The sequence below is a fragment of the Saccopteryx bilineata genome, chromosome 1 (assembly GCF_036850765.1).
Source record: "Saccopteryx bilineata isolate mSacBil1 chromosome 1, mSacBil1_pri_phased_curated, whole genome shotgun sequence".
Taxonomy (NCBI): domain Eukaryota; kingdom Metazoa; phylum Chordata; class Mammalia; order Chiroptera; family Emballonuridae; genus Saccopteryx; species Saccopteryx bilineata.
This window is the reverse complement of record NC_089490.1, coordinates 107937078-107960531: the sequence shown is the minus strand read 5'-3', so window position 1 is coordinate 107960531 and position 23454 is coordinate 107937078. Positions and strand designations below refer to the sequence as shown.

The window sequence follows — 23454 nt, the reverse complement described above, 5'->3', positions numbered from 1 at the left end:
GTTAGTGGCATGAGCACAAGTTAACTTGTGGGTCACTATCAGTTGGAGATACAGTTTGGCTTGGCAGAGAAGGGTACTGAGGACATTTAGTTCTTTCTGTGCCAAGTATTCCATAAAAGTTTGCCCTTTGTATCTCACTCCATTTCCATTTTCCTTCTTACTCTAGTTTCTGTGTTCGTAACCCAATCTGATGGCTGTTTGTTTTTTCTACTGAGTAATCTGACTTTTGAGACTTGATGATGGCACTTTTACTTTCATACAGTTTTGAATATCCTTAAGAGGGGAGTTCAGTCACAAAATTATTTTAAACTTATTTCATTTTGATACAGACTGCTTCCAAAAACGATTCAAATTTCCAAATCCGGTGACTTTTTATAAGTTGATTGTGGACTACAACCTTTTTTTTCCCCCAGAATGTTTTAAAATTAGAATTAATTGAAAGCATTTAAAAACTGGGAGATTTTACGTAAAAATCCAGAGTGCTGGCTTCTCTTGGAAAAATCTGTAAGATCTAGTGACACTGGGCTACATGTCCCTTCATGGTAATAATCAGTCGGAGCTAATAGCAGCAATGTCCTCTCTCTCTCCAGTTCCCCCCACACCCCTCTTCCCCTGTCCCAACCCACCATCTCCCCAACAATGAACTAAGTGTCAGTTTTCACTTATCACTTTATGTCCAGTCCATTTCACTTACTTTTATTACCAGCCTGGCACTTGTAGGCATTTGAGTTATAACCTTTGACAAGAAAGTAAATACTATGAGGGCAGAGACCTTATTTATCTTACATACATACCCCTGTATTCCCAGGGTCTAGCTCAAAAAGTATTTATTAAATGAATAAATTTTTATTACAGAAGAATAAATCTACTAAACTTAAAATCAAATTGGAAGAAAAAGCAGATTAGTATATATGAATTGTTAAAGGTCAAACAAAAAAGATAGAATTTTGCTTATATGGGTTTGGCTTTGGGCTCAAAGTTAGGACTATGAAACACAAAATTGTGTCCAAGGTAGGAACAAAGCTAACCATTTCAAATGAAAAACAATGAACAACTCCTTTATAAATGCATATATACTATATTTGCTATGACATTCACCAACTCAACAGCATTTAGATATGCTGTTGTAACTAGATTTAGATATGTAATTATAGAGAAAATAAACTGTATTTTCCCCCATTTAGTAACATTTTTAAAGAAGTAACACAAGAAATGCATGTTCATTGTAGAAAAAAATTACAAAATACAGAGCACTAAAAATAAGTCATCCTACTATTCAGAGGTAGCTAACAATGGATAATATTTTGGTGTATATTTTGATAAACCTTTTTAAATGAATACATATATATGTGTGTGTGTTAGATTTATGTGTGTATATATATCCACATAATTATACTTTAAAAAATAGCTAATTTCTGATCTCAGAAAAATTGATTAAATTCAGCCAGTATTTTCAGATTATATGCAAGGCTTATTTCTAAGATTTATCAATCTTTTTTTCAAAGTCATGAAAAAGGTGAATTGGTTAAAAGAGATTTTATTTATTTTTATTTAAAAATTTTTATTGATTGATTTTAGAGAGAGAGGAAGGGAGAGAGCAAGAGAGTGCACACACAACAGAAACAAAGATCTGTTCCTGTATGTGTCCTGACCGGGGATCGATCTGGCAACTTCTGCATTTCCGGACGACGCTCTAATCAACTGAGCTATCTGGTCAGGGATTAAAAGAGCAGATTTTAAATAACTATCTATGACAATAGTTGGAGATAATTGTTATGAGAAAGAATATGGCAGAACTCAATGATAAAACTCAAATTTGGGCTTCAACCCTAAGCAACCTTGTAACCTTGGATAAGTTACTGAAAAGCTCTTAAGTACCTTTCTGACATTGAAATAATAATAATATTGATCTTAGAGGGTCTTTATGAAAATTAAATGGGATTATGGCATAAGACATTGGGCATATAATACCTCAATACACAACAGCTGCTATTATCATCATTATGATATTGACTTAATTATATTACTAATATACCATCTAATAGGAACTGAAGTGGTTGGGTCAGTTAGAAGTTAAGTTTAAGATTCAATTGATACAGCCGCACCAGGCGGTGGCGCAGTGGATATAGCGTCGGACTGGGACATGGAGGACTCAGGTTCAAAACCCTGAGGTCGTCAGCTTGAGCGTGGGCTCATCCAGCTTGAGCATGGGGTTGCTGGCTTGAGCGTGGGAGCATAGACATAACTCCATGGTTGCTGGCTTGAGCCCAAAGGTCGCTGGCTTTAGCAAAGTGTCACTTACTTTGCCGTAGCCCCCCAGTCAAGGTACATATGAGAAAGCAATCACTGAACAACTAAGGAGCTGCAACAAAGAACTGATGCTTTTCATCTCTCTCCCTTCCTGTCTGTCTGTCCCTATCTGTCCCTCTCTCTGGCTCTGTCTCAGTCAAAAAAACAAAAAAGATTCAATTGATAAAACTCAATAGCAAAAAAGCAAATACAGTTGACCCTGAACAACACAAGTTTGAACTGTGCATGTGAGTCCATTTATTTGCAGATTTTTTTCAATAAGTACAGAACTATAAAAATATTTTCTCCTTCTTATGATTTTTCTTAGCATTTTCTTTTCTTTAGCTTACTTTTTTGTAAGAATATATGTAGTATATAATAAATATGTAAAATATGTTGATTGCTTATATTCCCGTTAACAGTAAACTACTAGTAGTTAAGTTTTTGGGGAGTCAAAGTTAGATGTGGGTTAGCATCCCTAAACCCTCATGTTGTTCAAGGGTTAACTGTAACTCAATTATAAGTGGGCAAAGAACCTGAATAGGCATTTTCCCAAGGAAGACATAGAAAAGGTGTTCAACATCACTAATCATCAGGGAAATGTAAATCAAAACTACAATGAGAGATCAACTCACACCTATTAGGATAGCTTTTATCAAAAAGACAAAAGACAGTGGTGCTGAGGATGTGGTGGAAAAGAAATTCCTTGTGCACTCTTGCTGGGAATATAAACTGGTGCAGCCACTATGGAAGACAGTATGGAGATTCCTCAAAAAACTTAAAAATAAAACTACCATATCATCCAGGAATCCAACTACTGGGTATATTTCCAAAGGAAATGAAATCAGTTTCACTGTGAAATATCTGCACTTCCATGTTCACTGCAGCATTGTTTACTTACAATAGCCAAGATATGGAAACGAGCTAAGTGTCCATCAAGAGAGGAATGAATAAAAAAGATGTGGTATATATACATACACACATACATATGTAATGTAATGATCCAGCCTTGACAAAGGAAATTGTGCTATTTGCGACTACATGGATAAACCTAGAGGATATTATGTGAAGTGAATAAGCCAGATACTGTATGATCTCACTTATATGTAGAATATTTCTTTTTTTTAAGTGAGAGGAGGGGAAATAGTGAGATAGATTCCTGCATGTGTCCTGACCGGGATCCACGTGGCAACTTGGTCTTGGGCTGATGCTGGAGTACCAAGCTATCTTTAGCGCCTGAGGCTGACACACTTAGACCAACCAAGCTATCCTCAGTGCCCAGGGCCAACCCTCGATGGAACCATTGGCTGCAGGAAGGGAAGAAGGGAAAGGGGGAAGAGGGAGGGGAAGGGGAAGAGAGGGGAAAAGGGGAAGAGGGGGAGAAGGAGGAGAAGGTGGAGAGGAAGGGAACGAGGGGGAAGGAGGATGGGAGGAAGGAGGAGAAGATGGGGAGGAAGGGGAAGAAGGGGAAAAGGGGGGAGATGGGAAAGAGCGGGAGGAAGAGGAAAGCAGATGGTTGCTTCTCCTGTGTGCTCTGACTGGGAATCGAACCCGGAACATCCATACACTGGGCCAATGCTCTATCCACTGAGCCACTGGCCAGGGCCTATATGTGGAATCTCAAAAAAAAATCCAGAATCTCACAGAACCAGAGTACAATGGTGGTTACCAGAGGGTAGAGTAGGAGATATGGGAAAGGCGAAATGCTGGTCAAAGAGTACAAGTCTTCGATTATAATATGAATAAGTCCTAGGGATCTAATGTACAGCATGGTGACTATAGTTAACCCTGTACACTTGAAATGTGCTAAGAGAGTAAATCTTTTTTTTTTTTTAGCGAGAGAGACAGAGTGAAAGACAGAGAGAGGGATAGACAGGAAGGGAGAGAGATGAGAAGCATTAACTTATAGTTGCAGCACTTTAGTTGTTCATTGATTGCTTTCTCATATATGCATTGATGGGGGGGGGGCGCTCCAGCCAAGCCAGTGAACCCTTGCTCAAGTGTGCTCAAGTTGGATGAGTCCGCGCTCAAGCCTGTGACCTTGGGTTTCGAACCTGGGTCCTCTGTGTTCCAGGCCGTAAGAGAGTAAATCTTAAGTGTTCTCAACACACACATATTGTAACCATGTGAGGTAGTGCATGTATTAACCTGACTGTGGTAATGATTTCACAATAATGTGTATATCAAATCATCATGTTTTGTACTTTAAATATATACAATTTTATTTGTTGATTACACTTTGATAAAGCTGGAATAGAAAAAAAGAATTTAACTGACTCAAGATTTTGAGAGGAGTGAAATTTTCTACCTCAAATTAATCTATCTCATAAAACTGGTGTACTATAAAGAATGGAATATAAATCTGCTTAGATAGGACTTTTAACAGTGGCCGGCAAACTCATTAGTCAACAGAGCCAAATATCAACAGTACAATGATTGAAATTTCTTCTGAGAGCCAAATTTTTTAAACTTAAACTATATAGGTAGGTACATTCCTTATCGAGGTTGCGCCCACATGTGGTATTTTGTGGAAGAGCCACACTCAAGGGGCCAAAGAGCCGCATGTGGCTCGTGAGCAGCGGTTTGGCGTACATTTATAAACTAGGAGATGAAGAAATAGGTAAGAATATTAGAATAACAAAGTCTTGTTTGGAGAACTTGCCTTTTGCTGAGTAAATAACCCATAAAATTTTAGGAAACATTTAATTGTTAGATGTATCTCAGAAGATAATCACTTTATATATATATATTTATAAAATAGTATTTATTACATTGTAGTATAAATTTCTTACCTTATCTCAAGGGTACTTCCATTTAGTATATTATATAGCTCACATTCCATAACAATTTACTGACCAAAAAACTTAGTGAGCAAACCAAAGCTTCTATAGCTTTAATGCCAAGAGGAATTAAAAAGGGGAACTAATGCAGGTCTTTGTCTGGTTATCAAAATTGCAGCACCTGAATTAAAGCAGATTTTTCATAATGGATCCAGGTCCTGACTCATCAAGATTAAAAAGTCTGGGTTAAGGATACAGAAGGCAGAGTTGAAATGTGTTTTTGATAGTGTGTATGCATGGCCCAGTGAATTCAGAAGCACATAGAAAGTGTTTTTAATTATTACTTTTAATATTCTCATAGGTCTCTAATAGAACAGAGTAACCTCTGAAAAGAGTAGAATGATATGGCTACTACTATCAGAAAGGTTTCTCCCATTCCCTCAGAAAAATAAAAAAGTAGAGGGCAAGGAGAGTTTAACCTACCTCTCTCCTTGCAAAGGACAAAAAGGAATTCAGCAGCAATCTGTTTGACTCCAAGATCAACATGTGTCATGAGGCGCACCAGCTTATTTCTCACAGTTGAGCCAACTTCAGGTCGATTTGTCACATCCCTCAGTGGTGGTAAAACCTAATGGTACAAATGCAAAAACCATCATCAACTGTGGGTACTAGAGCAAGCGAGGATGACACCGTGAAACTGGCCAGTCTTGTAATGTCTACTGGGCTGTTTTGTAAGACTAGAAGAAAACATTTAAAAAATAAGTAGGTTTGCTTCCAAGTGAAATAAAGCTAAACAACAACAAAAAAAACAAACCTGAAATAAGATTGTGCCTGTAATGAAATTTCACTTGGAGAGAAATATCTCTTCACTGTACCAGCATGATACTCAAATCCATTCCTGAACTTTTACTCATCATAGTGCCTGGAGTGCCTCTGCTTTCCCCTATCAAAACCCATTTTAAAGTCTGGGTCGAGCTTCTCTTTCTTCCATGGAGGCTTCCTTAATACCCTGACTCATACTAATTTTTCTCTTAATTCCTGAAGCATTTTCTATTTACTAAAGAAAAAAAAATCCATACTTTGTTTTCACGTTTTTATTTTATAATAAAAATGGTTATATAGCCTAACCAGGTGGTGGCGCAGTAGACAGAGCGAGAATGTCAGCATGGGACTCTTGAGGGCCCTGGTTCGAAACTCTGAGGTTGCTGACTCACGTGACATGAGGGCAGGCTCACCAGCTTGAGCATGGGGTCGCCAGCCTGAGTGTGGGATCATAAACATGACCCCAAGGTCGCTGGCTTGAGCAAGGAGTTACTGGCTCAGCTATAGCCTCCTAGTCAAGGCACATATGAGAAGCCAATCAATGAACAAACAAAGAGCCGCAACTAAGAATTGATGCTTCCCATCTCTCCCTTCCTGTCTGTACCTGTCTGTCCCCCCCCCACCTTCTCTCTCCAGCTTAAAAATAAAAAGGCTATAAATTGTTACTTCCTATGTGCTAGTTGCTGTGATAATATTAATATATTCTCTATAATCAATCCTCACAGTAACCTTGCAAAGAAAGTAGTAACATCACCGCCATCCCTATTTTTTATTTTTTTTATTTTTTACTTTTATTTATTCATTTTAGAGAGGAGAGAGAGAGACAGAGAGGAGAGAGAGACAGGGGGGAGGAGCTGGAAGCATCAACTCCCATATGTGCCTTGACCAGGCAAGCCAGGGTTTTGAACCGGCGACCTCAGCATTTCCAGGTCGACGCTTTATCCACTGCGCCACCAGAGGTCAGGCACCGCCATCCCTATTTTATAGACTGAGCCTCAGAAGGATTAGGTAAATTTGCTTGGTTTTTGCCTGTTTGCTCATTCAGTCACCTATTCACCCACTCAAACCCCTCCTCTTCTGGTTCTCCTCTTATCTCTTCTGGTTTATAAATCTCAGTCTCTTCTACTGATTCTTTTCTCTCCTGTTTTCTGAGTCTTGGAATATTTAAAGGTTAAGTTCTTGGGCAACATTTCTTCACTATTTTCACTCATTCTATTGGTGATCTCATATAGTTTTATGGTGCAATGTGGTCTCTGTAGACTGATGGCTCCTGAAATTACATCTTCATCTTGATTTCTTCCCTGACCTCCAGATTTTTATAGGCCTCTCAAGTTTAGCACATCCTAAACAGAACTCTTGATGCTCCCAGCAAAGCTGTCTCTTCTATAGTTTTCTGTCTCATCAAGTGGCAAGTCCATTCTTCCAGCTGTTTGGTACAAAAACTTTGAAATATCCTCGACTCCTCTCACACATACATCCAATTCATCAGCAAATTATTTTGGCTCTACCTTTAAATATGCCCACAATCCAACCACTTCTCACTATGTCCTCTAGTATTACCAAATCTGAGCTACCAATACTTCTCACCTACACTATTGATTGCCACACCAAGCACTTTCCTGCTTCATGGTCTTTCCATTTACTGCCCCCTCTGCCCAGAAACTCTTTTTCTAGAAACTTATACAGCTTATCCCCCTACACCCTTGAGGTCTCCATTTAAATGTCTCTTATAGGAAGACATTTCTTGATCACCTACATAGCTAATAGATAGCATTCTCTTTTTGCCCACCTGCCCCAACTTTAATTTCCCTTGTAGCATTTATCACTACCTGACACAGTACATCTTTATTTCTTTACTGCCTGTCTTCTTCCACAAGAGTCAGTGGGACTTTGGAGCAGATATTTCTTTCTGCTTTGTTTACTGTTCTCAGTGCCTGGCATATAATAGGCAATATTTCCTGACTGAAGGAATAATAAATTAATTCAAGTAATTTTTAAAATGTTCCTTCTATAATCTAGGCACTGTGCCAACAAATGAGGATAGACACAAAAACAATCATTAACTGTGACAGACCCTTTATGTGTATATTATTTTATTTAATCCATTCAACTTATTTTCTTCCTTCCTTCACTCTCTATATTAAGTGCCTACCATGTATCAGGAGTACTAGAGGCAATGGAGATATAACTGAACAAACATGAAACTAAATCTCAGAAAATTGAGTAATCTACCCAAATGGTTTACAGAATCCATATGTGCCTATCTCTGGAGAGAGAGAGCACAGTGCTCTTTGTGCTGCATAGGCACAGAGTATTGCACAGTAACTTGTTATTTGATCCAGCCAACCATACTGAGTCTACCTCCTAATGTAGAAGAATGGGACACATAACAAGTCATTTCATGTATAGTTTCAGAGTACAGAATCTATTAACAAAGGTTATCACACAAAAAAAATTTTAGCTATATTTTGGGTTCCTTAAAACAAGTTTGTCAAGTAAAATTTGTTGTTTTTATTATTATATGTCACTCCCAAACTGCATAGGTACTGGACCCTTTCTATTAGCTCCCAAATACCACCCTCCAACAATTTTCCTTCTCTTCGAAACACATCCTCATCTCTTCTATAAGCCTCTCCAGACTAACCCAACCTGGGTCAGTTATTTCTACTATCTGTTCTTTTTCTTCCTGCCCCAATACAGAATACTCTTGACCAATTTTCTTTGGGTATGCATGAATAGGGTTTAATCAGGTTTAACTATAGGGCATAATAATTAATTAGCCCTAGTTCCATTTACACAATTATCAAAGCTAATCACCTGCTCTTCTAAGTTCTGCCTTTCTCAATTATCAAGGTCTACAGTGCATCCTCCTCAGAAGGAAGGTAGATTTTTGTTTTGTGTCTCATCTTTTATCTATACTATAGTGTTTCTTTGAGAACAAAGAGCCGATTCCATAATCTTTTATATTTATATAATGTGTGACCCAAGGCCTTCATATAAGGAAGTTATTTAACAAATAGGTTTTTCTTTCTTTCTTTTTTTTTTTTTTGGCTGTCTTGGTTAGATATAGCAAAATCTTAACAGATTAGTTTACCTGGATCTCCTATGTGAAAATGCTGAAATGTACAAAACTTAACATATTTTTATTTTTCAGGTTCTCCTAGTCATGCTAGAATTTTTTAACATAGTCAGTTTCAAAATGACCTTAATTCATTAACTAGTTGATTTTGCTTAATGATTATTCACACTTTCATGATACCTCTCTCTTTCCTCCAACAGACTGTAAAGACGGATTCCCTACTTTTTAATCTCTCCTCATTGGCAATATCTATTAATGTGTTCTACACATAGTAAAGTGCTTACTAAATCTTGACTATAAATAGCAGGGGGGGGGAAATGAACCTGGTTCATTTATTAGGGGAAATTCTATATGGCAATAAATGAACAATTGGTGAGTGGTGGTACCATGTACTGGAATGTGTAAAGCACAAGAAGGGTGGGGGAGAGGGGAAATCAAGAGATAAGTCTGGATATGTTCAAGTTAAGATACTACTACACATCCTAAGGGAGGAGATGGGCAATCTGGAGCTTAGGGGATAGGTCAGGACTAGAGATAGATATCTGCGAGTCATCAGTATTTAGATCAGGGGTCCCCAAACTTCTTACACGGGGGCCAGTTCACTGTCCCTCAGACCGTTGGAGGGCCGGACTATAAAAAAACTATGAACAAATCCCTATGCACACTGCACATATCTTATTTTAAAGTAAAAAAACAAAACAGGAACAAATACAATATTTAAAATAAAGAACAAGTAAATTTAAATCAACAAACTGACCAGTATTTCAATGGAAACTATGGGTTTGCTTTTGGCTAATGAGATGGTCAGTGTGCTCCTCTCACTGACCACCAATGAAAGAGGTGCTTCTTCCAGAAGTGCGGCGGGGGCTGGATAAATGGCCTCAGGGGGCCGCATGCGGCCTGTGGGCCGTAGTTTGGGGACCCCTGATTTAGATGATTTTCAAACTGAATGAGATCAAAGATAAGCAAAAAGAAAAGACAAGGTGAGTAGAGAAAACTCTTCTGAGGAACACTGCATAAAGAGGAGCCTAGAGATAGGGAAGAAGCTGAAAAAGTGGGGTTGAGGGAGGTTTTATTTTTTGCTTTTAACATGGAAGATGTGTTTGGGTATGGACAAAAATGATCCAGTACATTAAAAAAATATTAGAAGTAAAAAGAGAGGGAATAAATGCAGGAGCAAAGTTCTTGAGAAGGCGAGAAGGAAAAGGATTCAGGATGAAAATGCAGAGGCTGGCCACAGAAGGAAGCAGGAAATTCATCCATGTGATAGAGGAGGAGACAAAAGATATGGTGGTACACATGCAATGATGGAAAGATGATTTCTTACTATGACCTCTATTATACCATCCTACTTCATTCACACCTCCGTAATCTGCTCTCTTTGGACTGGTCTCCCCACATCTATTCACACTCTTCTAATGTATACATGCAGTAGCCAGAGTTATCTTATATCTTAACACATAAATGAGGTCGCTTCACTCCCCTACCCTGAATGGTCTAACGCTTCCCCATTTCACTTAAAGGGAATCAAAAGTCCCAAACAGTCTCATGTTACTTAGTTCTTGCTCTCCTCTTTTATATCATCCACTACTCTTCCCTTTGTACACTGTTACCTGACCTCCTTGCTTTTCCTGAAACATTCCAAAGCATCCTCTCCTCTCAGGGACTTTAAACTTGTTTGTCTTCCAGAATATTCTCAGAGATCCTTTTCTTAATTTAAGTTTCTGCTCAAATGTCCTTTCCTCAGAAAGGCCCTCCCTTATTCCCCTGAGTCTTCCCTTACCCTGCTGTACTTATCTTCAGAACACTTAATCACTACTTGCCACTATTCATATATTTCCTTGTTTATTTTTTGTCCTCCCACTATAAGGTAAACTCTACAAGGTGAAGACTTCATCTGTATTTCAATGCTGACAATAATGCTTAGAGCATGCATTTTGATTTCAATAAATATTTGTTCAGTAAATGAATAAGTGACTTGGAAAATACACAGGATTACTTATTCTTGGATTAGGAAGATTTCAAAGGTTAAAATAAACTTTTCTGAGTTTCTGACTTTCTGAAAACAACAACAAAAAACCCATTATGAAAGACTTCAACTCATTAACTTGATGTTTAAAAAACCCCACATAGAAGGTTAACTTTAGGATGTAATATACATTAAGCAGTTACCTGATCTTTGAGAAATTTTCTGATGTTTCGATGAGCTCGGGAACATTCTGTTAATAAGCTGAGAACTGGAGTTAGGCCCTCTCTATAGCTGCTTCCCTATAAAGAAAACCATATATGCTACATTAGTTTAGTTTCTAACAGTACTACTTTCTTCCATATAACTGAGCATGTTAATACTCCTTTCTGAGGGGGAGACATTTTGTTACCAAAACTATTTTAAAAAATTATTTTCCTAACAGTATTTCCATTTCATTAGTTACCGTCAATGTTTATTAAGGCTTACTCTTATCCTCCCTGAATTTTGCTACTTTTTGTAGGGTCCTCACTGGCTTAACCAATGGGCTTAAATAAGGCAGAGGTTTTGATGACCCACCAAAACTATCTTGCTGCCTTTCAATATAGTTACTTGACAAAGCAAGTGACAGATGAGAGAAAATAACTCATAACAAATGGAAAGTTGTTTTTCTTTTAAAGATTTCTTTTAGATATTATGGAAAGCATTTATCATTAAGTTTTTGGGGAGGATAATTTTCATTTCTAGGATTTAAAAAATATCTCCATGGAATAGTAATTTTTCCTTTGTTTTCTGGCACTAGTCATAACTTGAGTGCTGCAGCAACACAATATTCAGCTTTAAACAATATGTCCACTAGGTTTGAGTAATTTATTATCTACTACAATAAGGTGCTTTCTAGAGTACAAATAATTTGAAAAGCTTAGACTTAAAAATAACATCCTGTGATGTTTGTGTGTATGGTACATTTACATTCTTTATAAGCATTTTCCCAGGCCTCCATTTTATAGCCTTACCTTGTCTATTCTTTTCTCCATAAAATTGAGTAAAACATGAATGGCCTCCATATTCATACCATTGTATACCATGGTATTGTTTTTCAAAACTGTTTCTTTCTCAGCTGTTTTATCACTGGGCAGTACATCTAGAGTTGTTGCCTCTTGGGGCGTTTCTTCATGGGTTAATGGACAAATAAGAACATCCAAACAAGAGACCGGAACATTGCTTAAAAGGTTGACTGCATTACTGAAAAGCAATTTAAAAATACAATATTTTAATTTAATTGAATAGTCCTTTAACATGCAGACATAATAAGAAGTTAAGAAGTGACATTTAGGAGTCAATTAAAATTTTTCTTTTTCAAAATAAGCTTTTAATATTACTTGGCATTTACTGACTAAGAGAGAGAAAATAAAGAGAACTATTTCAAATACACATAAGACAAATTAGAGAGAACAGATGTTAAATGGAACACACACAATCACATGATGTCATGTCACTTTCTGAAATGCTAAAATAGGAATTAGTGAGCTTTAGTGCCAGGCCTCTAATTTTATTAAACACTGCTCGCTTTGCATTTTTTCCTTGGGGTTTTAAATCCTTTTGTGAATCCACTGGTGTTTTATTATTCCTTAGATTACAATATAAAGCATTTGAGAAGCACTGTATATAAGCAGCTTATCATAGAGGGAATAACATTAAACACCAAAAATTGTAGGATTAAGTATTGCTCTTTATAGATGTAGAAAATACAATTTTTAGATCATCCCATTTTTTATAAGACATTTTCAGAATGGGTAATGGTGCTTTTTCTTGCTCTCTCATCACCAGGTCTCTTTAAAAGAGTCCAACACAGCTATTTCCGATCACTATCCCCTAGGCCTTTCTGCTATACGTAATTGATACACAAGTCTGGAATGCACACCAGTAGGGGGAACCCAAACCTTATATTTTTGGTATTCCCTAAAAATTTTGCACTGTTGCTCAGTGTGTAAGATTAAAATGACACCAACAATTTAAAAATTAGACATGTTCTCAATTAACTTATTTTCCTTCGTGTACTATTTCATATTCTTTCATCTAAAAGGAGAGGCAACGTTCTGTGCTAACTGGACCTTGCAAGCCTGGGCCTCAGGACTTCCTGATAAACAACAATGGAAAGACAGGCATTACATTTCCTAGCAACAGAGAAGCAGATCTAAAAATAACCACATCCTGACTAAAAATAAACTCTTGCAAATGCAATTTTAAAAAGTCTAACCACTTGGAAACCAAATTCAGGGCTTAATCTATCTGATGCTGTCTTAATTTAGACCACAGTAGTTCCTTTTAATATAGATTATAGTGACAACCTCAAAAATAAAACAAAATAAACAACAGAACAGAAATAAAATACAAGTTTAGTTTTTTTCTCTCTCCTTTAACCTAAAGTGTAGCTACATTTCCCCCAAAATGACTATTTCTTTTCCTTATTTTATATTATGGAATAAATTCACAAGAAATCAAAGTTTAAAAGTTAGACTATGCAAAGCAATGAGTGGCAATGAAACCTGGGCCAAGCACAAAAAGATTTAACAAGCGCTATGAAGGAGTAGCTCCTGGTAAAATACAAGGTTATTTGGTTGTCCCCACTAAAAATCTACAGTTGCTGCTGCTGCCCCTTCTATTACTACTAGTGTTAAACAAATTTTGGTTATTTGTAAATAATCACAAGTGGTTGAAATAAAATGCTTTTCCCACAAACTTTCTTTAAAAGAATTTTGCAAACATCTGTAGTTCCTTATCAACAGTTAAAAATGTTTTGCTTTTTTTTCACTTAAACATTTGGAAACTTATTAAATATCATACATTAAAATAAACAAAAGAACTCTACTTTAGAATTACTTTCTAAAACTGTACAAGCCATACTGAAATGTTGTTATTATTTTTAACACCTAGGGCTATGGGCTCTGGAGTCCATTGATAGTATAATTCTCTGAATCTACCATAGTGACCACACTGAAAAGTTTAAGACGATGCATTTCATTAGAAAGGAATGTTTCCCTTTAAATTCATTTAAAATAAGCAGGTTTCAGGAATTCAGTAAATTTAAGAAACCAAATGTAGTGTGATTCTACAAATATTTGGAGGTTTTAGGCTTTTCAAGAAAAGCCATTTTTAAAGCCATTTTCTCATTTCTTATTAAACAACTGGGTCCCCAAACAACTACAAAATTAATTTTCTGGCTCACTGTGTTTGAGCTATTCTTTTAAGTAAGGAAGGCCAGCTTTTTGAGGTCTGTCACTTCTCTGACAGTTTTATTTGTGGTAGAAGAGTGTATGAAATTCTCCAGCTACCAGGAAGTCAGTGACTATGCACAGATCCACACAATGGTGTTTGCATTCCTACTCCAGGGGGTAGAAATACTGTGTATATTACTCTCCCCTTTTCAGCTTCCTAAAGATCATTAATCACTGGGACATGACATCCTCCTACTTATGTTCCCAGCCCCCTCCTGATATGCAGATATAAAAGCAAGGACTATTTAGAGCTCCTTAATGGCCTGATTAAAACGTTAGTTTTGGGAGAGGGAAGGTAATATAAAATCCAGTCCTATATCAATGCCTGGACTACACATAATGCCAAATGACATTAAGGAACATGGTAACAGTACATGTAGAACTGCAGTTATTAACAAATCTACCTGGTCAATGTATCTTAATTGTTTTTAGGGCTCACATATCTTTTTTCATGGCTGGAAAATTTAACTTAAATGAACCTTAAGATCTGCCAAAGATTTTTCAGGTGTAAATACCTAACTTGAACTCAATTTAGTAATCATTTATTGATTACTTGTGCTAGATTGCTTCCGGCAGCTGTGAAGAAAATAGAGCCAAATCCCTGCCCCTTATGGAGCTTGTTTTCCAGCATGGAGGGAACAGTCAATGAAAAGGAAACAAAACAAATAAGTTAATCAAATAGAAGGTGATTAAGTAAGTGGTCTGGGAGGAAAATCCAGGAGGGTAAGGTATCTAAGACATATGGATTGTAATTTTAAATAGGGTGATTAGGACAGACTTCACTGAGATGCATTTAAGCAAAGATTTAAAGGAAGTTAGGGAGTCAGCCATGTGCTCTCTGGGGAAAGAGCTTTCCAGGAAGATCAAGAGCAAAAGGCCCCAGGGCAGAAGCCATGGCTTGTCTGAAGAGGAAAAAAAGTTGGTGATCAGGCGGTGGCGCAGTGGATAGAGCGTCGGACTGGGATGCGGAGGACTCAGGTTGGAGACCCTGAGGTTACCAGCTTGAGCACGGGCTCATCTGGTTTGAGCAAGAGCTCACCAGCTTGGACCCAAGATCCCTGGCTTGAGCAAGGGGTTACTTGGTCTGCTGAAGGACCACGGTCAAGGCACATATGAGAAAGCAATCAATGAACAACTAGGTGTCACAAACAAAAACTGATGATTGATGCTTCTCATCTCTCTCTGTTCCTGTCTGTCTGTCCCTATCTATCCTTCTCTCTGACTCTCCCTCTGTCTTTGTTAAAAAAAAAAAAAAAGTTAAAAAAAATAAAATTCTACAAATAATTGTAGGCGCATTATACACAAATTTCTGAGAAATATGTTATAATAAGTAAGTCAAATATTAAAGGAAAATATATAAAGTTCAAGCATACTTTTATGGTAATTAAACAAAATAAATATGACAAAATTAAATTTATTCTGACATTAAAAAACATTTTTATGTTACATTTTTTTAGTTATGCTTTTTAGAATTAGTAAAAAAGAGCCTGACCAGGTGGTGGCGCAGTGGATAGAGCGTCGGACTGGGATGTGGAAGACCCAGGTTCGAGACCCCGAGGTCGCCAGCTTGAGCGCAGACTGATCTGGTTTGAGCAAAGCTCACCAGCTTGGACCCAAGGTCGCTGGCTTGAGCAAGGGGTTACTCGGTCTGCTGAAGGCCCGCAGTCAAGGCACATATGAGAAAGCAATCAATGAACAACTAAGGTGTTGCAATAGAATTTGTAAAAAAGAGGGGTTAAAAAAGACAAACAAGTTATCTTTTTAAAAATATAGATACATTCTTAGTAAGATTTAGTAAATTCAGCAGGTCCTGGTGTGAATGTGTTGTTTTTCATTCTTGTGTTTATGATAAACATGAGCCTGATGTATCCTAGCGATTTCTTCAATGTTTGGTGTTGGGCAGATAAAATATATAATGCTCACTTTGTTAAAAATGGCGCTGCCCACATGGAAGCCCGTCACCCAGGTGATATTAATGTGTGTTAGGGGCAGGCTGTGGGCAGGCAGGATCCTTGTAGCCTGGGGCTTGGTTTTAGGACTAAGCCTTTCCTACCCTTTTTGATGTGGGGTGGACTTTGTATCAGAGACTTCCCTATTTTGTATATTGGATTAAAGGGGTTTTGATTTTTGCACTATACAGTGGGGCAGACTAGGAGCTTGCTCTCTTGGTTCCTGAGATTAGCATTAGAGGAGAGAGCAGAAAAAGGCCACGTGGAGGAGAGGAGAGGCAGCCAAGATGGCGGAGTGTTGAAGGAGAAGCCAGTTTGTGCAGAGAGGAGATGAGGAGGAGAGGTGAGTGAGACTGGTGAGGTTAGAAACCTTTGATTCTAGGAAACTCGGATAAGTCAGTGGCTTTGTGAGCACTGAATGAGTGGGTTTTGGAGCCCAGTGTGTGTTTTTACTTGCCTGCCAGGTGCAAGCTAGGATTAAAGCTAATGGCCCACCAGTTCTTGGCTCCGTTGTTTCATTATCTGTCTGAATCCAATGCGAACCTGCACGTGAATGGCCATGATGGCGGTTCCTGGCTTTACATTTGGGCATTTATTTGAAAGGCAAACTCCCATTTCCTCATCAATACATTGAAGAATTCCTCTCTTTTTACTCTTAATTGTGTTGAGAGCAGAAAACCCCCACCATACATATCATCTTAACTTGACACTAAACAATGGATAGAAGAAACTTGCCTCCAGTCTTTCTGGGGAACATGGGGGGTAGTGTAAACAATCCAGCACCACAGCTTAACAGCCTTTTGTAACCTAATCAGGCAAGTGAGGTGAGGGGTTGGGCAGACTGTCAGTTTACAGCCAATTCCCCACACCTTTGTCCCCCAAAAATCTAAACTCCAAAAAATCCTGCTGGTTTTTTGGTCCCCAACAGGAACATATTTCTCTGGAATACCACAGGGCGCACCTGGAAATCTTCTAGGGCGCACCAATGCGCACTGGTGTAAACTTTGAGAACCTCTGCTCTAACCAGTGGAGCTATCCTGCCAGGGCAGGAGAAGTGGCTTTTTTGGGGAAGGTTGAGAGTTTAATTTTGAATATGTTAAATTTGGGATGTATATTAGACTTCCTAGTGAATATGTTAGTGTGAAGTGAGGTATAAGAGTCTGGAATTCAGGGAGAGAGACCTGGATTAGAGATATAAACTGAGGAGTTATTAGCGTGTAGATGGTAATTAAAGATAAAAGATTGGATTAGATCAGTAAGGGAAGTGAGTGTGGATTAAAAAACAATGAGTGCTCAGCCTGGGGCCCTAGATCATTCAGAGGCTAAAGAGTAGAGGAAGAAATTACAACTAGTGAGATAGGAGGAAAACTAAGATAGAATGGTATCCTGGGAAAAAGTATATAAGTAAGACTGGAGTCACCTTGACAAATGATGTGGACAGATTAAGTAAATTGATAACTGAGGGCCCTGGCCAGGTGGCTCAGAGGATGAAGCCTCAACTGGGCGTGCCAGTTGTTGTGGGTTTGACCCCTGGTCAGGGTATGTATGAGAAGCAACCAGTGAGTACATGACTAAATGGAACAACTACCGTATTTTTCGCTCCATAAGACGCACCTGACCATAAGACACACCTAGGGTTTTAAGGAGGAAAATAAGAAAAAAAAAGTTCTAAACCAAATGGTGTGTTAAAATATTTAATAAAATACTATATTTTTCACTCCATAAGATGCACGGGCATTTTCCCCTCCACTTTTAGGGGAAAAAAGTGCGTCTTATGGAGTGAAAAATACAGTAAGTGAAACAATGAGTTGGTGCTTCTCTCTTTCTCCCACCCTGCCCTCCCCCTTTCCCTTACCTCTCTAGATCTTGAATCAATGGAAAAATTACCAAAAAAAAAAAAAGACAACTACAAAATGTCCACTGGATGAGAAATGTCCACTGGACTTAGCAACACGGATTCACTAGTGACCTTAGTAATAGCCATTCTGGGGCAATAGTGGGACTAAAGCCTGACAGACTGGATTCAAGAGAGGATAACAGGCCCTGGCCGGCTGGCTCAGTGGTAGAGCGTCGGCCTGGCATGCAGGAGTCCCGGGTTCGATTCCCAGCCAGGGCACACAGGAGAAGCGCCCATCTGCTTCTCCACCCCTCCCCCTCTCCTTCCTCTCTGTCTCTCTCTTCCCCTCCCACAGCCGAGGCTCCATTGGAGCAAAGATGGCCCAGGCGTTGGGGATGGCTCTGTGGCCTCTGCCTCAGGCGCTAGAATGGCTCTGGATGCAACAGAGCGACGCCCCAGAGGGGCAGAACATCGCCCCCTGGTGGGCATGCCGGGTGGATCCCGGCCGGGTGCATGCGGGAGTCTGTCTGACTGCCTCCCCGTTTCCAGCTTCGGAAAAATGAAGAAAAAAAAAAAAAGAGAGGATAACAGAAGAGTCAGATAGCTGACATTCAGAGGAGTTTTGTGCAAATGACAAAAGAAGACAGGAGCAGTGCAGGTAAGGAAGTGTCAAGCAAACTTCTATACGTTATGGCTGGAAAGACCCCTGAATGCTGCTCTCAGCAAAATATACCTCTTAAACCCACAGTGACCTGGTAACTGCTTTCTATTTCTGTATTTGTCTATGATTTCTCCTGCCTAGAACATCGTCATTCTTTCTTTCTTTTTTTTTTTTAAGTGAATAGCAGTGGGGAGGCAGAGAGACAGACTCCCGCATGTGCCTAACTGGGATCCACCCGGCATGCCCTCCAGGGAGCGATGCTCTGCCCATCTAGGGCATTGCTCTGTTACAACCAGAGCCATTCTAGTGCCTGAGGTGGAGCCCATGAAGCCAACCTCAGCACCAGAGCCAACTTCGCTCTAATGAAGCCTTGGCTGGAGGGGTGGGAGTGGGGTGGGGGAAGAGATAGAGAGAAAAGAGGGGGGAAGGGTGGAGAAGCAGATGGGTGCTTTTCCTGTGTGCCTTGCTAGGAATCGAACCTGGGACACACACCATGCCATTGCTCTTCTGCTGAGCCAACCTGCCAGGGCCAGAATATCGCCATCTTTAAGACTAGCTCAAACCTTACTTCATTCTCAACAAATATTTATTATGCCTATGCTATGTGCTAAATATGCAAAAATAAACAAGATAACTTATAGAGCAATAGGCTGAATTCTTGGTCTTCATAAAAGTGTGCCTTGTACAAATTATATGACCTTTTCTAGGCCCTGGTGCCCTTATCTCTAAAGTAAAGGGAAATAAATTTATCCCACTAGATTATTGTGAGGATTAAATGAAAAAAAGGCATGTAAAAGCATTCTGCTTGGCATTTAGTAAATGGCAACTATTAAGGAGCTTTTGAACAGCAAAGTCTGGAAGAGAACAACAAAGTCTGGAAGAATGAGAGTATATGGTATTTGTGGGGAAATGAAAACAGATCCCTAAGGCTTTAAAAGAGGGGCCTGAGTAGGCAACACGTCCAGAATGGTGTGTGCATGTGAAGTAGGACAGGGGAGATTATAAAGGGGACTGCCATGATGAGGGATATGTTGTACCATATGTGTTACTGAAGACCTTACAACGAAGTTGTGCTGGCCAAGGAGTCAATGCAATAGCCAGGGAAACAGGAATTTCCTGGATGAAACTGCAGATCATTAATAAATGCACAGTGGCAAAAGAAATTTGCTCTGAATTGTAAAGACAGGGGAGCCATGAGAAGATTCTAAACAGAGATTTGTTTTTTAAAAAACAACTCTGCGTGTAGTGAAGAGAATGAACCAAGCTGACAGGTTAGGTAAAACTCCCACAGGACTGAGCAGCTTGAGTTTAGTAGTGAAGAAAGAAGGTGGTCTGAAAGATATGGGCCTGGGTGCTTGAAGGCTAGCAGGTTGAAATGATAAAAGCAGTACTTTAGAGAGTGAAAAAAGTAAACCTATACAGGGACAACAGGAGAAAAAGGAATCATCAGGGAACCAGAGGTCTGGATGAGGGTAGAGAATAGGTACAGGAGGGATGAGGAGGAGTCCCTTCCTCATGCTAGATCACAGTGAGTTTGTCCTTGTATTTTATTAGCAATTACTATTTGGATAATTATTTCACTGGGAGACTACTCAAAAACTATCTTGTGATAACTCTTCTATTCTTGCCTTGAATTGTTATTTAACTTTTCATAATATTTATGTCATCTTCCCATTTAGACTCTATGTTCCTCTGAAGTATGCACTTTGAAATCGCATCCTTCAACCACCTAGCATGAGCTCAGCTATAGTTCAGAAAATACCGGTTCACCTAGATAACTGCTATTCACAGTAAAAATTAGTTTAAAAATCTAAGAATTTTAATGCTAACAAGAACAAAAATAAAACCCCTTTTCCCTGATCTTTCCAGACAAAGTATATCCTCCTTTTCCTGTTCATGTCTGACACAACACCAAAACAACTGCACTTGTTTACTTACAAGTTGGTTTTACCCCTTCGTTGGGGAGGCCTGGAGAACATAGCTTGTACTATATTCATCTTTGTTGCCTTAGAGCTCAACATAGTGTCTAACAGTAAGTACTCATTTAACAAATATAAGTCAAAATAGAATCATCCAATTTTCAAACATTTATTAAGCCTGACATGTTGTTATTACGCTTGGCTAACACTATGGTGCCAACCATTTTGCAATATATAAGGGTATCAAATCAATACACTGTACACCTGAAATTTATGCAGCGCAACATGTCAATTATATCTCATCAAAGCTGAGGAAAAAAGAAATTATGCTTAGCATTGTAAGGAGGTGTCCATAAACTGTCCCCTTAAATAAGTGAGATAAAACAACTTGGCTTAAACAAAGAAACAACAATAACAAAAAGCAGAAGGTAAGTACTTTTTAAACACACTGGCTGTTTTGGGTGGAAAAAGAAAAAAAAGCTCAGTAGATGCCAATGTGCTGAGTGAAAGAAATTAGATTGAGAGGCTAAAAGATACTAAATCAGGTCTGGCCCTCTTCTTTCTCCTCTCTGGTGTACAGACCATTCCATCTTCCCCCTTCTCTCCAAAATAAAACAAAACCACAACCATACCCACATATAACTTTTTTCAGCTGTTAATGGCTAAGCTTATTGATTATGGACAAGAGGGCTAAAAAATACAGATAGTAATGATGAACAGAATTAGGCTGTTCTTTAATGTAGCAAAGATGGTGGATCGTAACAATTTACTTATTACCATAAGTATAGACAAAAGAAAACGAAATATAACAAATAGATTTTAAAAACTAGGATGCTAATCAGTGGAAATTAAGGTCAAGTCAGCTGTCATTGTGAGCTAATTCATTTTATTTCTATGTTCTTGTCCTCTTCATTTCTCTGAGGGGCAGGGGGTACTGCTTATAGAGACAATGTATCAGAAAAAGCTGCTGCCAAGCCTTTTTTTTTTTTAATCACTCATCTCCTAGAGCACCTTAACAGGTTCCTGACATACATGTATGTCATATGGCCTGAACATATATGGCCTGAGAAAAACTAAGATTAACAGAAAACATTTCTCTACACAGTCCCAGGATAAACATAGAAATAAATTCCAAAACAAAATTCCAAAAAACATTTTTTAGAAAGAGATCTGGAACTGAGTATTGGATCTAAAGCCAATGTATAATTACTTATTGCAATAATAGTAATAGAAGAAGCAACGCTGTGGTGGAGGCAGGAACAGCTCCCCCGGGTACTGAGAACTTACTCAGGGACAGGGATGGAGTGCTTTATTAATTTATCACTTAATCAATACTGTAACCCTTTGACAGTGTGCTCATAATGTATAACCATATGCTATATTGTCCAGGTTTACTTATTTCATTTTTCCTTAAAACAAATCAGTGTCAAAAAAATATTAAAAAACCCTTAAAAATAACTTTAAAAATGAAATGAGACGCTACTTTGAAACATTCTGATTTTTCCTTAAACTTAGGTCTTACACACATATAAACTGTTTTCTAGGTCACTAGAAATGAGCAGAATTGAATAGATATTACAATTCTAGTAAGGTTCCTAAAATAGCCTGTTGAGGTTGATGCAGTTTTCTCTGTATTAAATGGATTAGCCTAGATTCATTACTGCTCAAATGATACTAATCACTTTAATTCAGATTAAAGGGATATGCAGAGCCATTCCAGATAAACTGTCAAGTCAGCAGCAACCTCAATCTTCCAGCAGTAAGGCCATTGAAAATTCTATACTCATAAATCCTGCCTGTGGTTCTATGGAAAGCCCTATTTTTATTTACAGTGTAGCTAACAGTTTATCAAAGCAACTTTTAAGATAAAAGTAAATTGAATGAAAATATCTTTAAATTTTAAGGAAAATAGTATTTAAAACTGATATCAGAAAGGAAAATAAAGAAATCTGATTACTTTTTTTAAAAACCTGAGTTTTAAAACCTCTATACTTTTGCTCCATTTTGATGGATACCAGGAGCTATGTTAAAATACTAAACATTCTTCAGAGACACCTTTAGCAATGTTTTTGTGACTGGTGTAACAATTACTTTCAATACACTTTGTATTGAATGTTCTCACATCTTTATATGCATTTCTTCAACTTGTGGTATCTGACTTAAAAAATATATATATATATCAACTTACTCTTGGGTTTATAAACCCCATTTTCTTTTAGTTTTAGTATCTAAATTACTAGTGACTCTTTTTTTTTTTCTTCTTTTTTTTTCTTTGTTTTTCTTTTCTGAAGCTGGAAACGGGGAGAGACAGACAGACTCCCGCATGCGCCCGACTGGGATCCATCCGGCACGCCCACCAGGGGCTACGCTCTGCCTACCAGGGGGTGATGCTCTGCCCCTCCGGGGCGTCGCTCTGCCGTGACCAGAGCCACTCTAGCGCCTGGGGCAGAGGCCAAGGAGCCATCCCCAGCGCCCAGGCCATCTTTGCTCCAATGGAGCCTTGGCTGCGGGAGGGGAAGAGAGAGACAGAGAGGAAGGGGGGGGGTGGAGAAGCAAATGGGCGCTTTTCCTATGTGCCCTGGCCGGGAATCGAACCCGGGTCCCCCCGCACGCCAGGCCGACGCTCTACCGCTGAGCCAACCAGCCAGGGCCACTAGTGACTCTTGATTATGAAAATAGTTTGGTAAGGCAAAATGCTCTATAAAATCTTTTTAGAGGATATAATTTATTGCAGTTATCTGATTATTTTTTTAAAAGCAGAGTCTCAAGAAAATTAAAGGAACTTTTTTATCTATGGCTGCATAAAAAATTATACTTTTTCATGGTGGAAAAAACTTATCTTTTGAAGACTTGCAGGGTAGAGTACATAAAGAT

At 38.5% G+C, this 23454-nt stretch overlaps 1 protein-coding gene across 5 annotated transcripts in view; it reads right to left on the bottom strand.

Moving 5' to 3' along the window:
* The window catches only part of RIC8B (RIC8 guanine nucleotide exchange factor B), a 110323-nt gene that overhangs the window by 36322 nt on the left and 50547 nt on the right, over window positions 1-23454 (bottom strand). For all 5 annotated transcript variants that reach the window (XR_010729539.1, XR_010729540.1, XM_066263606.1 and 2 more), the window contains exons 5-7: window positions 11953-12181; window positions 11143-11238; window positions 5553-5697 (exon numbers count right to left, since the gene is read on the bottom strand). Coding sequence is in view for 3 of the 5 variants with exons in the window: in XM_066263606.1 (XP_066119703.1) it covers window positions 5553-5697; window positions 11143-11238; window positions 11953-12181 (470 nt within the window). In the remaining 2 variants the exon portion in view is untranslated. The remainder of the gene's footprint in view (window positions 1-5552; window positions 5698-11142; window positions 11239-11952; window positions 12182-23454) is intronic.